Raw genomic sequence first — 17,182 nt, 5'->3', positions numbered from 1 at the left:
CATCCTGCCCCTCCACACGCTCCCAGCCCATCCCCTGGCAGCTGTGCCCACGGAGGGCTGGTCCTCACCGTGTGATGTCCTCCGTGAGCTGGGCAGGGTCTGGAGGGTAGAACTTCACGGTGAAGGCGAAGTTCCAGGGCCCACCTAGGGAGGGGAGAGAGCAGTAAGGGCAGGACCCATGCTGGCTACACACAGGCGTGCAGGAGCATGCGGGCATCCACTAAGGGTCCCACAAGTCCCCCCAAGCCTGGCACAGGACAGGGACAAGGGGGTTCCAGAAGCTGTCGGGAGAAAAGCCACCAGGACACCAGCACGGCTCGGTTAACCCGCCCTAAACAGCTGGGGAGAGAAAAGCCTCACAACTTCAGGAGCCATCAGCTCAGCATGACCACCAACGTCACAGCAAAAGGCTCACGCGTCCCAGAAGGTGACACTTTGGCAACAGCCGTTCTGCCACCCCAGCAAGGCAACACCATGGGCAAAGTCACTCCGGGACCTCTCCCAGCAAGCACCCCGCTATTCCCCCCTTCCCTGTCCTTCCTGCTCAGGGCAGGTGGGGATGGTGCCCAGAGAGGGACCAGGTCTCAGCCGGCTCTCCAGTGGCATAGACAGGGTTTTTGCCCCGCCAACGCCTGCCATGAGTAAGAGGAGAGGTGGGTAACCCGCAGCTGAACGAGCAACACCGTCCTTGTCCCCAGGCCAGCTGCCAAAGGTCCCCGCCAGGGCAGGTGGGGAGGGGACCTGCTGCAGGACAGCCATGGCTGAGCCATCCAGGAGCCCTGTGGGACACCCCAGGGCTGGGCAGGATGGACCCTTCCCCAGGCACTTACTGCGGATCTGCTTCTTGATCTCCTTGGAAGGATCCAGCCAGTTCTGCAACGAGGAGACAGCAGGTCAGGCAGGGTTCCCCAGAACGGAGGGGGCAAGCCACAGAGGGACCCCCCCCACGCTCACCTTCTGGCTGTCCGAGTCGCAGAAGGTGAGGCCGAAGTAGTCCTTCTCCAGGAGGTTGAGGTGCTCGCACACCATGTCAAAGAGGACCTGGCCTCGGGCGTGCTTCTGTCGGAGACACGGAGAGGCTGATGGTGAGCCAGCTCTCTTGTTCCCCTGGAGAGCCGGCAGGCACGGGCAGCACCCGCTGGGGGCGGGCAGGGAGCGCTGGGGATGCTCAGGGCAGCCCTGGCCCCCCAGGCGACCACCACAAGGTGCTGGCAGCCCTCTCACCCGGCAGCACCGCTCTGGGGACATCAAGGCAGTCCCAGGGCTGCAGGGACGGGGCACGGTCGAGCCCAGCCAGTGCGGTGCAGGGCAGCAGGTCCCATGGGCCAGGGGGACCCGGTGCCCACCTCACACCAGGAGACAGTGATGGCAAACCGGAGAGGGGTCCAGCCGGCCCAGGCACCTCTGCTCCAGACCCTGGGACAAATGTCCCTGCTGGGACAAATGCGCCCCAGAGCTTCTGGTGGCCGGCACTGACTGTGGGACAAGCTCCTTCCCCACACCCTCCCCACTGGTGGCGGCGGCGGCTGGGTCCTGAAGCACGGGCACGGCAAACGAGAGCCACAAAGAGCCCAAGCCACATGCAGGGATGGAGGGCACCCTCGTCACCTGGTCCTTTGAGGTCCCCTGCATTTCCCTTCATTACCAGTGTCAGCGAGGCCCAGGCTCGCTCCTGGAGGTGGCTGAACAACCCCTCCCATGCGCGTTTCTCCCCTCTATACAGCCTGGCAGCTCCCATCTGCCCTCTCCAAGGCATCCGTTTACTGGAGCACCTTCACGATGTGCCTCAGGGATGGCATGCCCAGGGCACCAAGCGGCACAGCCCCGGTAGCCCGCTGCCCCCGACGGCAACCCTGGGCTCCCGCTGCTCTGCAAAGCTCTCCCAGCCGTTGCTTCCTGGGTCTCCTCCCTCCCGTTGTCCCGGGTTTTGAAGGCAGGGGCTCACCCGTGGCACGTGCCGGGCTGTCACACGTGCCGGCTTGACTCCCCTTTTTGATTTTTTACTGAATTAAGCCTTAATTGAGCATAAGGGCAAGGCACAACTATTGCCACGGGGCCTGCGGGTAAGAAAGAAACGCAGCACCAGCCTTTCTACGCTAAACCCTCTCCCCCTGTGCCCCAGGTGGCTTTTTTTAGAGAGCAGCAGCTCTTTAAAAGTCAACCCCATCCTCTGCACCGCAACAGCGGAGAGATCGTCCTTACCCAGGCCCGGCGAGGGGCATCGCTCTGCTCACAAAGCTGTTGGCAGCCCGGCTTCTGCCTGCACGCCGGCTTGGCTCGGCCAGTGCTACCGGGAGAGCTGGGAGAAGGACAACCCCGCCGGGGGCTCGCACAAGCTGCTCCTGCGCCCCGTGAGCCCCGCCGCCATCCCCTCCTTTTCTTCTTCAGGGGGGCTTTCATCTTCTTGTCAACCCACCTTCCCACAGCTTTGTGACAAATTTCACCGCGAAAGCGACAGCCAGGGCTGCCGGAGAGCCGAGATCCAAGGCCCCGCTGCCCGCGCCAGGCAGCCACAGCGAGCAGGAGCCACCCTCCTGATGGCCGCGGATCCTGCGCGGCCCCGAGCCGGGGGAGGCAGGTCCTGCGTACAGATGCCGGTCCGCTCTGCGCAGCCAGCTCCGAGCGGCTGCCAACAAAACCCCGTCTGCCCGCTCGCCAGCAGCAAGCGCAAAGCGCTCCCTGGCAAAAGCTCCAGGATTTCTGCTCCCGAACAACCTCAGCTTTTTGCATTTTTAAGCCGAGTTGCCAGTCCTTCCTTACAAATGTCCCTCCCACCGGGGCGATGCGGCAGGCAGGAGACAGCGGCGGGCGCTGGGGATAGAAACAGGCGCTCCCGGCAAGCGCTTCTCCTCCAGCTGCCTTCGCCCCCGCGGCAGGGCCGCAGGACCCTGCCACAGAACCCAGCCTCCACCCCCAATTTAATCCTGGGGGTCCCCCAGCCTGCCCTAGGAGGGGAGGTCGCCGTGCTGACAGCGGCTGCAGCAGCCCTGAAGCATCTCCCAACGCAGGCGCCAGCCCCCTCTGTCCCTCCCTGCGGTGACAGCCACTACCAGGGAAACGCGCTCCCCATGAGGACCCCGGCTTTATGGGGAGGGACAAGAAGATGAATACGCAGAGGTTGGAGGCAAACCCGCCTGGGGCAGCCGTGAGGGTCCACGCGCGTCAACCTCTTTGCGCCAACACGTGCACACACGTCCTTCGCCTCAGGGGACAGCCAACACGCTGCGCCCTGGAGGTGGCGGCAGACAGGCTGGCACACGGATGCGCCGTGCACGTATTGTCAGGCAGAGCTCTATCCCCCGTCTATTAAATGTCTGCTTTTTAGACACTCTTTCCTATTGCGAATAGAAATTTGGATTCGCCGGGCTGCCAAATTTGGATTCACTGGGCTGAAATTTCCCTGCTAGGGCCTGTCTTTCCGGATTTCTTTCCTTATTTTGAAATTCCAACTTTAGAACTTTTCTGTGGATTGTTTTCCATAGGAGAGAGGTACTACAAAGCTGTCCTTAGAAGAACCCTGACGTCAGGGACTGGGTGGGCTGGGCAGGGTCCCCGGGCTGAGACGTGTCCCCTCCTTGGTGCCAGCACAGCCCCCTGACGCTGGGACTCACCTCCACCTCGCACTCGTACTCGGAGGCATCGAGCAGGGTCACTCTGCAGAGGGCACTCTTCACTTTCTTGGTGGTTTTCTGGGGCGACTTTTGGGTCTTGCTGGGGGTCGTTTTGTCAGAGAGCCCGTCCGTCTCGCTGTAGTCCTTCTCCTCCATGTCTGTGCCCTGGAGCAGGGAGACGGCACGGGGTTAACCCAGCGCCACTGCCCGGAGAGATGGACAGACAGACGAGACAAGCCCTCCAACAGCAGGTGGAAGAGGGCAGCTGATGGCGGGGAGGCTGGTGGCCTCTTCGGAGTCCACAGTCAAGCCCAGTTCCCCCACCCCACGCCACCGGCACGACTTGGGTCCCTGGAAAATGGATATCCATGAGTTGAGCACCCAACACCTCGCTGCCCAACCGCCTGGTGCCGCAGGCAGGGCCGGGGCAGCACCGTGCCCGCTCCGGGGCTGACATCGGGGTGCAGCCGCTGCTTCCAGCCCTGCCAGAGGCGGCTCAGTCCTGGGAGACAGGGCCACCCCCTTGTCCCCCCGCCCTGGCCGGCAGTGCCATTTCCAGAACGGTCAGCGCTCGGGGCTGCCGTACTGCTCCTCTGCCCGTCCTGCCCTGCTTGTAGGGGGTCCCCTCTGGGATGTGCCCCCGGGGCCGACAGCACGGGGGACGTGCCCACCTCACCGGGCTCCCTGCAGCCCCAGCACTGCAGCAAGGACACGGTGATGGGCAGCCAGAGAGAGGTGGCACGTCCCCTTCCCCTGCTGCGCCTCCTTCTCTGACACGTCTCATGGCACCCAGTTGTCACCCACTCACCGGCTCCGTATTTCGGGCATCGGACTGCGCCCCGGGCTTCTCATTAGCCTCAGCGTCCCGGCCGGCGGGGTTGGTGGCTGCGGCTGCCTCCAGCTGCTGCTGCGGAGCCTCCTCCTGCGCGTTCTTCACCTCCGAACCGGGGCCCGTCTCCGTCGTCATGGCCGCTGGTCACCCTGCTCTGCCACCGCCACCCACAAGGAGAGACAGGAGGTGTCACCCGGGCGCACGGGGATGGCGGATGCTGGCCGGGCAGCCAGCAGCCCGGGATGCCCTGGCTGCACGGGCAGGTGTGGGACCTGCCCATCTCCGCCCGCTGCCTGCACGCACGGATCCGCTGCCAGGAGGGGAGGGACACCGGTGGCAGGGACCCACCACAGTCAGGGCACAGGGCTCCCGCCCCATCCCCTCACTCACAGCGGGGCTGGCCGTAACCCCCTGCTCCCCCCAGCCCTGGGCCCTTCGGTACCTCCACTAGTATTTTTTATGACTGGAAGGGTTTATTCTGGGAGGAAAAACCAGGCTGTGAGTCAGGTTAAAGGCTGCACTGACACAGGAAATTGCAAACACGGACAACTCCACATATTGCATCCGGGATGGCTGGTTTTTTCCTCTCTGGGCTTCCCAGCAGCAGCAGCAGCACGCTGGGTTCCCACGGCCGGTGTGGCCGGACCCCCCGGCGGCGGCGGGACAAAACCTGCCTCCGGCTCCAGCTGCCCATCCTGCGTGAGATGCAAAAACAAAGCCGGGGCCAAGAACAGGGGAGGGGAAGGCACTTTCCGGGCCGGGATGCTCAGTAATGTGTTTTTGCAGCCTTTACGCAAATACAGTGCGGGGCTGGCAAGGGTTCCTGGGACAGTCCATGCACACACCGGCCACCGAGCACCCTTTGTGACCGTCACCCACCCGCCCCTCGGGTCGTCCTTCTCCCCCTGGTCTGCGCTTGCCCCAACTCCAGCTGCAGGACCCTGCACTTGCCCTTGTTAAACTTCATGAGGTTCACACGGTCCCACTTCTCCAGCCTGCCAAGGTCCCTCTGGGTGGCATGCCGTCCCTCTGGCCTGTCACCGCACCACCCAGCTCGGTGTCCCCCGCAAACTTGCTGACTTTCTTTTACGCGGAAAACACGTTACACCACAGCTCGTGTCCTCCCTCTGCCTTTCAGGTGTCCTCAGCACAATGGGGAGACGTGAAACCTTACCCAGAAAAACTGCTACAACTGGCTCCCGCGGGTGGGAGGGGACAGACGGGAGGCAAGGGAAGGGACAAGAGACGGACGGAGGAGACGGAGCGAGTCAGCCTGCCCGGGAGCAGCCCTCTCCCGGCTGTGCAAGCGCTGTGTGGTCACCGCGGGGGGGACCTGGGTGACACCAAAAGAGCCAGGATTTCACCCCCCTGCCCCAGGGCCACGCTCTCCTGGCCAGAACAGGCAGGACAACCTGCCACCAGCCCCTGAGAAACATCAGCTCAGCTTCTCCTAACAGACCCCAGGGCTCGGCCGAGGGCACGAGAAGATTTCAAAGGTCACCAGTGGTTTATTTTTTCTGCAGAGGAAACAGATCTGCTGTTTTTCCACTGCAGATTCAAGCGGTGGCATGCTTCTAGCTCCGGTCCCTATGTGACCGTTCCCAAGCGCTTCCGTTTGGATCTCAGCGTGCGAATTTTTTAATTGATGTGAAACCTCTAAAAATGACAACCGGCACTTTGGGCCAAAAACGCGCTGAGTTTTTCACTCAAGGTTTCTAAATTTTCTTCCAAACTACTTCTTCCCCTGCACGGGGAAGCACCAATCCCTGAGGAACTCATGGGGGCTCTTTAAGGACGGCAGGCTGGGAATTCATCCCGTCTCTCTCAGCCAGCCCTACTTTCGCATATTAAGCTCCAGTTCAAACCTTGTGATGATGGACAAGGAGCCTGATCCAGGGAGCCTGAAGGAGATGAGAGCACCACACGGGAGCACCAGGGTGGCGAAGCCCCGGCAAAGGGGTCTGCAAACCCCCAGGGCAAACTCACCACCGGGATAAAAGGGTCCGGGAGATGTCCCGAGGGACACGGGGCCGGCAGGGAAGCCAGCAACACCTAGACGCAGCACGGCTGCAGCCCAGCCCTGCAGATGCGCACGGCCCTGGCACAGGCTGTGCAGGCGAGGGGGGGGCCACGCTTGGCACCACCACACTCCCGAGCACAGCCACAACGGCCGCATTCAGGAGCCGGTGGGGTGTTGGTGCCACGTCATAGAATCAGAGTTGGAAGGGACCTTAAAGATCATCCAGTGCCACCCCCTGCCCTGGGCAGGGACACCTCCCACCAGACCAGGTTGCTCCAAGCCCCGTCCAACCTGGCCTTGAACCCCTCCAGGGATGGGGCAGCCACAGCTTCTCTGGGCAACCTGGGCCAGGGGCTCGCCACCCTCACAGCAAAGAATTTCTTCCTGATACCTCATCTAAATCTCCCTCTTTCAGTTTCAAACCATTCCCCCTCATCCCATGGCTCCCCTCCCTGATCCAGAGTCCCTCCCCATCTCTCCTGGAGCCCCTTTAGGGACTGGAATCATAGAATCGTAGGGTTGGAAGGGACCTCTGAAGATCATCCAGTCCACCCCCCCTGCCAGAGCAGGGTCACCCAGAGCAGGTGGCACAGGAACGCGTCCAGGTGGGTTTGGAATATCTCCAGAGCCAGAGACTCCCCCACCTCTCTGGGCAGCCTGTGCCAGGGCTCTGCCACCCTCAAAGTCAAGAAGTTCCTCTTCATGTTTAGGTGGAACTTCCCATGGCCAAGTTTGTGCCCGTTACCCCTTGTCCTGTCGCTGGGCACCACTGAGAAGAGCCTGGCCCCATCCTCCTGACACCCCCCCTTTCAGTATTTATAAGCGTTGATAAGGTCCCCCCCCTCAGCCGTCTTTTTTCCAGACTGAAGAGACCCAAATCCCTCAGCCTTTCTTCATCAGAGAGGTGTTCCAGTCCCCTAATCCCCCCTAATGGAAGGGGCTCTAAGGTCTCCTCGGAGCCTTCTCTTCTCCAGGCTGAACGCCCCCCCAACTCTCTCAGCCCATCCATGTGGGCAGTGCTGTTTCCTGGGCTCCTCTGCCCGTGGTGGAGCCCAGCAGAGAGGTGGGGAGCACCCGCAGCACTGCCCCTCACCCCGACGCTGCTTCTCCTGTGGCAGTGGGGCCGGGGGGGCTCAGGCCTTGGCTGGGCACCCAGGGTCAGCCTCTGCCCGGTGGCACCCAGCCCCAGGGCTCGGGCCAGCAGTGGGACGCTGCCACCCTTCACCGCAGCCCGGCCACCTGCACCCAGGGCTGCTGCAGGCCCAGCCATGGGAGAAGGCCACCAAGGCTGGCACGGCCACCAGCACCCCAACCATTCCCTCTGCCCAGCTCGGGGTGCTCAGCGCCCTGGGGACACCTGCAGGACCTCCGTAGGGATCGGAGCAGCGCTCACGGGGAGGCAGCTGGTGCGACCTGTCCCAGCCCCTTCTTCCCCCTCTGTGGGAGCTCGATTTTTTTCCCCGTGGACTTTTCCTACAGCACCCAAGAGCTTCAAAAGATGTTGATTATGGAAGCGTTTCTGTGCCTTATGCAGGACCTACCCCCGATTTAAAGGCAGAAAGCCCACTTTCAGCCAGCGAGAAGCTGGTGGTGCGGAGCGCTTGCCCTCACCCAGCATCTTCCAGACACAAAACTCAGCTCCTGCTGCCCCAGGAGACCCCGATGTGGGGGGCAACGGGTCGAGAAAGAAGGTGGGTCCCAGCATGCTGCCAAAGGGACAATCTGACGGATGTATTTGCCATCACAAAACTTTTACAGCAGGTTTAGACCACAACCGCAGCGAGCTCGATCGAGACTAGTGGAAACGCTCTCCCAAAATCATTTAGTTTGTTTCTAATTATTACCCACAGCAGGAGCAGGACCCCATCCTGCAGGGCAGGCAGCCTATGGGGGCTGTCCCAGCCCTTCCCGGCACCCAGCCTTGCTCACAGATGTCCCCTCGGGAGCGAACCCAGGGCCAGAGCAGCTCCGTGCCGATGCTGGCAGCTGCCTGGGCAGCGGGCACCATCTCCGGCCCCCTCCTCCGTGCCGGGCGCTGGCTGAAGGGTTCCTCCGCACCCACGGTCCCCACTGCCACGTGCCAAGCACAACCCCGGTTTTCAGCAAGGGCTGGCTCACTTCTGCTGCGGCTGGACCCAAAATAGAGGGGGATATTCTCCTCAGGGCAAAGAGCAGGTGAAATGGCTGGAGCCGGTCAGAGCTCCAGGCTACCCAAACAGGCACGTGGGAACGGTGACTGCAAAGAAAGCCTCAGCGGGATCCGAGGGAGACCTGCTTGTCATGCTTATAATCTCCTCCCATCATCTCCCTGCCTGCTCCTCCTTCCCTTGGTGTTTTCCTCTTCCCCCTCCAAGCTGGAGTGTGGCTTCACGGCTTTCCCAGACGCTCTGCCCCCGCACTTCCCCAGCGCATCCCAGCTCCAGCTTCCGCAGTGCTCCCCTCCCAGAGCCTTTCCTTCCTTCCCTGCCACCTCCAAACGGAGTTTCGCCCGAGCCTGCTTTCCCCTTCCCCCTGCCCATTCACTCCCTGCTGCTGGGCTGGTTTCTTCGAGGCTGAGCATCCCCCTTTGCTCCTGGGCTCTGCTTTCCCCTCCTCGCTCCCTGCTGAGGACACTGCCCCGTCCACGATGCTTCACTTCTGAAGCATCACGGACATGAACAGGCCCAAGGCTCTGTGCAAAGCCCCGTGCCGAGTGACCAAACACATCTCCCCGGGGTGCACAGAGCTGGGTGACAACCAAGTGCCCTCCTCCCTCGCCACTGCGTTCCGGCAGTTGCCAAGGGTTCCGTGGGGCTGATCCTGGCAGCCAAACCCACCACCGTGCTGCGGGACAGATGGCCGGAAAGAGACGGGGAGCAAGCCGGGCACAGGGAGCAACCCTGCGGGGGTGGCCACGGCTGCGAGACACCAGGCCCGGGGCGGGGGGGGAGGTCCAGGTACTCGCCAGCCCCCAAGGAACGACGGAGGAACTTCCCAGGGCTGTGGCACCCAGCAGCCCTGCCATGGGGGTTGAGCGGGCCGGGGACGGGCAGGACGGCACAGGCCAGCGCCTTGCAGCCATCCTGGAACCACGAGAGCAGCCCCAGCGGGGAGTCCTGGAAATCCTCCCGGGACACATAAGAAGCGAACAAGGAAAGCGGTGCCTGAAGCCCCGGCAGCACGCAGCACCCCTGAGCCTCCCCTGCCACCCACCCTCTGGCACCGGGGGACAAGCAAATCCCCAAATCCCTCCGCAGCGCAGCGGGCAGCCCAGAGAGCTCCCCGGTGCTGCTCTGCAGCAAGGCCAAAACACCATACGAGCCGCCCCCTGTTTATGGTGAAGGCTGGGGGGGGGGGGTGGGGGGGGATGCGGATCAGAAACACAGGGTGTCCCCGGCTCCTGGAGACAGCACATCGCTCCTCCTCACACGGGGCTGGCAGGGGCAGAGATCTGCACTGCCCCAAACCGTTCCCCAGCTGGAAAAGTGCCCTCTCTGTCTTTCCCCCCCACACCCCCCGCCCCCCTCCCCAGGCTCCAGGACCCGCATCTCACCCAGGCTCGTGCTCCCTGCTCGGGGCACCCGCTGCTGGCTAAAGCCCAGGGCATCCCTCGGGCAGCCAGCAGCGCCGCAGGGCATCCCGCGTAGTTGTCTCCTCCACGGCGGGGCCAGTCCTACCTTGGTGCCAGGTCCCCATGCCTCCAGCGCAGCTCGTCGCTGCCAGGCTGCCGCCGCGGCCGAGGCAGCGCTTTCTGCAGAGCCGTCTCTTCCCCAACCCCAACACCCCCGCGCAGTGATTGATGCGTACCGCAGCCGCAGCCGAGCTGGGAACTGGGCTGCCTTCCCATCCCACCGCTGGGCTCCCCCCGCCCTCGCCAGCAGCTCTGTGCCCTCACCGCAGCCTCTTGGCTTGGTCGGAGGGTGCCACGTGGGTGCTGGTGCCAGCCCCGTCCGCCCCCCACCCTCTCCTTGCCTGCAAACACTTGACTCATCCCGGGCCAGGCACCGGAGAGCCGGCGCAGGCTGCCGATCTGCCAGGATCCTTCCCCATGCACGCACCGGCAGGGAAGGAGAACTCGGCTCCTGAGCTGGCTGCTCAGCAAGGAGCTGGACCCACTCTAGACCTTCATCCCGAGTCAAGCCGGCACTTTCCTCCATCACCCCCCGCCCCCCCATCCCATCTCGTCAGTGGGTCCTAGGGCAGCAAACACCGCGCTGCCTCCAAAGCAGGCACCCAAGCGCCCCACTTGCACCAGTCAGCCTGGAGACGTACCAGCAGCGAGAGCTGAACAGAAGCTCTTTCATGGCCTCTGTCCGCAGCGAAGTGCGGAGCGTGACACCCAGCACATCCCTGCCTACAAGGGCACGTGGGGCCTTGTCCCCTCCTTGTCCCCCCCAAGGGACAATACCAAGGAGCAAACATTGGGGCTGGGGCACCACAAAGGTGCCTCGTACCCCCGTAAACGCAACAGCCCGAAGCGTCCATAAAGCAGAGCACCCGCACCACCAGCGGAGGGACGGATCCTGCCTTCGGTGAGCGGTGGGAAACCCCAGAGAAGAGGCGGGGGGCAGCGGCAGAGCAGCTGCAGGACGGCAGCGGGTGCCCAGCACCCCATTCCCGGGCAGGCAGGGCTGGCTGCGGCTGGGCGGGCTGCCGGGGGGAGCAGTGCTCAGGTAGCCCCCCCAGTTTGGACACATAATGGATGAAAACTCCAGAGCGTGCCAAGCCACCAGGAGCCCAAAGGCCACGCAGAGCCTGACCACGCTGGATGCAGAGGAACAAAACCCCGCTCAGCCTCAACTGCCCACCAGGATGAGTTCCCCAAATGGTACCCGTGGGTTGGGATGCTCACGGGCCACCCCCCCCAGACATGAACATCAGCCCTGGGGGAACCGGCAGGGCAGGGACCTGGCTGCACCCTTGACATTCCCCCTGCCACGAGCCCCCAGCGGAGCCAGGCACCGCTCAGCCAGGCTGGCGCACGCCATGGGAATTCCCCGCACAGGGACTCCTGAGCCGTGGGAGCAGGGCAGCCACGGGGGGGCGGGGGGTCTCTGTCACGCAAAATGCAGAAGCCTGCGGCGAGGGAGGACCAGTCATCCCCCAGTTCCCAGCAAGCCCCCCCCCCACTTCCAAAATCCTCGCCCAGTCCATTTGCACCCTCACCCGACACCCCAGCCCTGGCAGTGCAGTGCCCACGAGCGTTGCCGGGGATTGCGGTCGTGGAGGTGTGGGGCCAGGGGCCACCAGCTCTCGGCTGCTCTGCACCCCTCCCACGGTGGCCAGGGCTGGCGTCACCCATCTCTGAGCGCCCACAGCTGCACAACCTCCTTGTGCGGAGCCGCCACAGGAACAAGGAGGAGGAGACACAGAAAGCGGGGGGAAACGTCAGCCCAGAGCCGCGAGAGGAGACGAAACACAGACAGGAAAAGGAGGGGAAAGGGAGAGACGGCGGCAGACAAAGACCCCGAGACCCGAGCCATGCCTCAGATCGGACCTGACACGTGATGGGAAAGACCTAATTTATCATGTCACGCGCAACCCCCTGGCTCAGCCAAACACCCCGGGCCTGGGGAGCGCTGCCCGAAGCAGGAGGAAGGCAGCAGGAGCTGCCACTGTCCCACGCCTGCCCACCCCTGGGGAGTGAGCGAGCCAGCCTGGGTGGGGGGCAGGCGATGTCCATGGGATGTCCCCCCTCTCTGATGAGCACTGAGCCCCATGAAACATCCCTGTGCCACCTCCAGAAGGCAGCCTAGGGAAAACAAGAGCAGAAAGGATCTTCCCTCCATGCCTGGCAAGAAGCAGTGATGCACCCAGCCGGAGGCGCTCGGGCCCCAGGGGGCCGGGCTGGAAGGGACCTTCTGCGCCCGCTACACCCTAGCGGGGATGGAGGTGCTTCTGGAAATGCCCTTGTCCCTGGCTCCAAAATCTGCCGCTAGTGAGACCCACGGGACGCACTGAACAGCAATGGGTTTCCAAGAGAGTCCTGCTGGCGCCTTGGTCCCTGTGGCATCAGTGTCTGCACTTGCACCCCATCGAGGACCCCACTGCGCTCTGCTGAACCCCTTCACGCTGCCCACGCTAGAGGCCACCACGCTGTGCCTGAGGACTGAATCACAGGGTGGTTGAGGTTGGAGGCACCTCCAGAGTTCACCTTGTCCAGCCCCTTGCTCCATCAGGGCCACCCAGAGCCAGCTGCCCAGCACCGTGTCCAGGAGCCTTTTGAGTATCTCCACGGATGGAGCCTCCACCACCTCCCTGTGCACCCTGTGCCAGTGCTCCGTCACCCTGACAGCGGAAAAACGTTTCTTGATGTTCAGAGGGACCTTCCGTTTGTGCCCATGGCCTCTGGTCCTGTCCCTAGGCTGAGAAGAGCCTGGCTCCGTCCTCTTGGCAGGAAGCCCTGGCAGCGGCCAAGGATGGCACGTGCTGCTGGGAGCAGGGGGAAGCTTCCCCATGGACAAGCTCCACAGGGTGGCACAGGCCAACTCGCCATGGCACATTTTTCCCTTTAAAAGGGAGGTGATGGCAGAGTCCCGGCAGCGCCCGAGACCTCCATGTGCGTTTCAGCACAGGGTTGGGGCCAGCAGAAAGACGTCGGCCACGCGGTACCACCCCAGAGAAGAGCCACGGTGCCACCGGGCAACCCACGCCTGGGTCATCCCACGGAGATGTGACCCATGGGCTGGGCCTGATCCTGCACCTCCTCACCCACCAAAACCACCACATCAAGACCCCTCCCGGGGGAGGGAGCAGCCTGGGGACCCGCTCACCCCAGAAGTGTCCCCCCAAAGCACGCACTGAGCCATGCCACTGAGCCAAGCTCCTGCAAAGGCGGTGGTTGCTGGCGAGTCCCTCCTTGCCCCCACCACCCCTGCTGACCCCCTGGCACGGTTCCCTCGTGTCCTGGCGATCCCACCCGCCACAGGAGGTGACCGTTTGCATTCCCCACTGCCACCCGAAGCGCGATTTGGTGACTCGGGCACCGAAGCGGAGCCAGCTCCCTCTGACCACGGTGGGGCACAGCTCAACTCTTAGAAGGGGTCAGGGCAAAGCTGGGCTTAGGTTTCAGTTCAGCGTCACAGTCCTTAGATCCCAGCGGAGAATGCTGTGGGGGCAGAGGGGCACCGGTCTTATCCTCCCCCCACCAGCCTGGCAAAGCCGGCTGCCTCTCGGAGGCGTTTGCAAACCCGGAGGAAGACAGAGAGGTCTTCCTGCATGGAGCAGCTCTATCCACAAGCTGGTTCAAGGTTTCCTTCAGTCCCAGAGATCGCCTCTGATGATTTCGAGCATCAAAATGTTTCTGATTGATTTGGTAGGAATTAACCTTGCGGGGGTGGGACACCCAAACCAGGGCTGACAAAGCCAAACCCTGCCCTGGAAATACTGGAAAAATTCCATTTCACCCAAACTCGCATTTAGAAAACTAAGAAGCACCTCACGTAAGGAAGGCTCGCGGAGGACCACCTTTGCTGCGCCTGCCCGCAGGGATGGAGGGGAGCGCTGGGGGGGGTGCAGCCGGGGTGGCCACGATGGCTTTCCCTGCTGGGGAAGGGGCCTGTGGGGCTGCAGGGGTCGGGACTCGCCAAGCGCTTCTGCAGCACCAGCCCTTTGCTCCGTGCCAGGGCTGAAAGCACCTTCCTCCCTGGGCTGTGTCCCCCAGGGCTGCCCCACCATGGGGTCTGTCCCCACCCCGGCCCTGAGCCCGCACACCGGGAGCAGGGTGACACGACGCCCATCACCCCAGGAGGCTCAGGCGGGGAGCGGGGGTGGCCTCCTCCACAGCTGGGAGCTTGCCCAGCTCCTAGCAGGGGAAACTGAGGCACGCAGGGCTCGGTCACACAGCCGCCACAGCAATGCTCTCTGCCTGACTCCCACCCCGAGGGGGATGTAGGTGTTTGGGACGGGCCTCACCCTGCAACCACCCCCCTGCACCCAGCTGCCGCCCCCGGAGAGGGACGGGCATAGGACAAAACACAACATAAATCCTCAGGGGGCTTTAAATCCAAGAGCCAATCATTACTTGTAACCTCCAGCCACCAGAGGCATCCACAGGCACCCCGCGGCTGGTCGCCCCGGGTGGGGGACACCGTGCCCACCCCCTGCTGCCCCCCACAGCCCGAGCAGGAGGGAGGATTCGGGGGGCCAGGGGCTGTGGCGCGGCACGCCTGGGCCATGCCCCACACGGTCTTCTCCCGAGACACCCCACTGGAACCACTTGTCCCTGTCACTGCCTGTTCAGCTCTGTCCTCGCGTTAGCAACAAAAGAGCTCGGCACCTCCCTCGGAGGTTCGCACAGGCTGAAGCAAGCGCTGGAAGGGCTGTTGCAAGAATATTGGTGGGTTTTAACCCAATTCCCGCGCTTCCGGGGTGCCTGGCTCACGCTTTCTGAATACCTTGAAGAACACCAGCACAGGCTTCGCTCTGGTTTCTCCCCATCCCACGCTCTCCCAGCCACGAGGAACGCGTGGCCGGCAGAGGGGACTCACGGCACCCTGGCGGCTGCGCAGCCACGCACCACATCCCCGCCGGTGACAGCAGACTGAAGCAGGATCGGGACCCTAAGAAACCCCAGAGCGTCGCCAATTAAGACTAAACCACAAGAGCACGCGCAGCACGCCCCACCCCGACGCATCCCGGGGTTCAATCTCCCGCTAACGAGCCGGGTCGGGGGGCACCGACCCACCGGAGGAGGCAGGAGCGAAGTGGGGAGCAGCCTGTCCACTGGTGAAGACCCGCAGCTCCAACCAGGAGCGGGCAGAGGAGGAGGAACCCTGTCCTACGCACCAAAATATCCCCCCCCCCCCCTCCCTCCCCCAGCACCCCCGATGCCCAGGATGCGGCGGCTTCGCAGGCTGCCGCAGAGAAGGACACGCACCCTCTGCAGGTGCCCAGGCAGGAGAGAAAAGAGGTTTTTAGTTTTTTCCAAGGCTCTGAGGCCTTGGTGACGTTCAAGCCTTGCAGGCAATTATCAAAGATAAATGTTTTAAAAGCCGGAAGGGACGGAAGAGGGATGACGGAGGGTGGGGAGAAGGAAAAGCAAGTCGGCTCGGAGCCGCCGTGGGGTGGGGGCAGCACATGGGCTTCCATCATCAGCTCTAACCTTCCACACAGAGGGCACCGTGGGACACCGTGGAACACTGCGGGGAACTCGGGCCATGAGGGCAGATCTGGGGCTACTGCGGAGAAAAAAAAAAAAATAATACATAGAATCATAGAGTGGTTCGGGTTGAAAGGGACCGACCGTAATGATCCCCTAGTTCCAACCCCCCTGCCCTGGGCAGGGACACTTCCCACTAGTCCCGGCTGCTCAAGCGGGGCCAAGGAGAAGGTACCTCGGTCCTGCCCCAGGACTGCACTGCACTGTGGGGTGCGCCCCAGCCCAGACCCCCCTGACTCGCGCTGCCCACACCAGGGTCCTGCCACCTCCCGCCACCCCAGAGCGCAGGACACGCCGTGTCCCCCGGGTCCCCCTTGTCGGGAACCCTCCAGGAGGCAAGGGAACCCAAGGAGGAGAGGGGCCCCCACCCATCCCAGAGGGGGCAGGGAGGGGACAGGCCATGTCAGCAAGGCTGGAGGAGCAGGAGCGGGGCTGCCCCATGGCCGCCTTCACCAGTCCCACGTGCTCCTGGACCCCGTCTCCTCTCCCATCAGCTCCCCCCCAGGTCGCACCCCCAGGACCTGGGGCGCCATCTCCCCTCGGCCCTGCCCCAGCTTCGCCGCGGCACAAGGCGAGAAGCACCCGCACACCAGACAACCAGTTCTCGAGAAGGGATTTATTCCCATTCCCTCCTGCTTAATACTCCTTATCTGTCCCCTGTTTGTCTTTCAGCAGCAACGAGCTCTGCCCGGGCTGCATTCCCTGCCTCTTTTATATTCAGGATGTATGTATAACGTATGTATTACATACACCAACGCAGCGTCATCACCGCGCAGTCAAACGCGCCGCGCACCATCACTTCAGAAGGTCCGGGTCCCAAAGCCACCGTGACGCCAGTCCCCATCCGTGACCGCAGCGACCAGCGCTGCAGTGCCCGCTCCTACGCCCGAGTCCTAAAATATACGCGCGGCATAGCTGGATTCCAGCTGCTGCGGGGAAAACGGGGAACTCTGAAATTTCCACGCTCTGAAGCATTTCACAGACGCACGGAAGGACCGACAAGGTATCAAAGGAGCTTAAGGAAGTCACAGGGCTGGAGCAGGAGCCAGAAATAGCAACCAGGAGCCTGGGTTACACGTGCTGAGAAGGACCACGGGGCGGGCAGCCAGACGCTTCCCCATCGGCAGCAGAAAACAACCTTCACGTGGTTACCTTGGTGGAGATGGACGGCAAGACGTTCACGGCCTTGAAAAAACCTTTCTTACCGGGTTCCACTCCGCTTTGCTAAGAAGAAAATACTTCACTAGTCTCACTCCAATACATATTTGCAAGCAACAGCATTTGTCTCCCCGCAGAGCTGGGGAGAATCCGTCCTTTGGCATCCGACTGTCCGGACACTATGGACACCCAAACTGAGTACAAATGGAAAACCTCTCGATGACTTGCAAAATGCAACCAAAAATATCCACTGCCATCAGGCTTCGGCTTGCTGCAGGGCACCTGGTCTGCAAAAATCCTTCAGAGAAGGAAATCAGAGGCTGGAAAGCGCCGACCTGGACACGCGTGCGCTGAGGATGCCCCCGACCCAGCTGTGAGCTACAGCATGGAAGTCAGGGCCAAGCCTCCCGAAAGGATTACAC

At 62.8% G+C, this 17,182-nt stretch overlaps 1 protein-coding gene across 7 annotated transcripts in view; it reads right to left on the bottom strand.

Moving 5' to 3' along the window:
* Positions 1–17,182, bottom strand: part of EPB41L1 (erythrocyte membrane protein band 4.1 like 1) — a 71,842-nt gene that overhangs the window by 27,879 nt on the left and 26,781 nt on the right. For 5 of the 7 annotated variants that reach the window (XM_054218706.1, XM_054218711.1, XM_054218712.1 and 2 more), the window contains exons 3-7: positions 4,420–4,597; positions 3,612–3,776; positions 955–1,059; positions 831–873; positions 69–144 (exon numbers count right to left, since the gene is read on the bottom strand). In XM_054218706.1, coding sequence (XP_054074681.1) covers positions 69–144; positions 831–873; positions 955–1,059; positions 3,612–3,776; positions 4,420–4,578 — 548 coding nt within the window. In that variant the 5' untranslated portion in view covers positions 4,579–4,597. Of the gene's footprint in view, positions 1–68; positions 145–830; positions 874–954; positions 1,060–3,611; positions 3,777–4,419; positions 4,598–15,545; positions 15,622–17,182 lie in introns of all 7 variants that reach the window. The other 2 variants (XM_054218707.1, XM_054218708.1) reach the window with 2 other exon arrangements.

Source organism: Rissa tridactyla, chromosome 12, assembly GCF_028500815.1.
Source record: "Rissa tridactyla isolate bRisTri1 chromosome 12, bRisTri1.patW.cur.20221130, whole genome shotgun sequence".
Lineage (NCBI taxonomy): Eukaryota > Metazoa > Chordata > Aves > Charadriiformes > Laridae > Rissa > Rissa tridactyla.
Note: the sequence above shows the minus strand (reverse complement) of the source record. Positions and strands in the feature narration are given on the sequence as shown.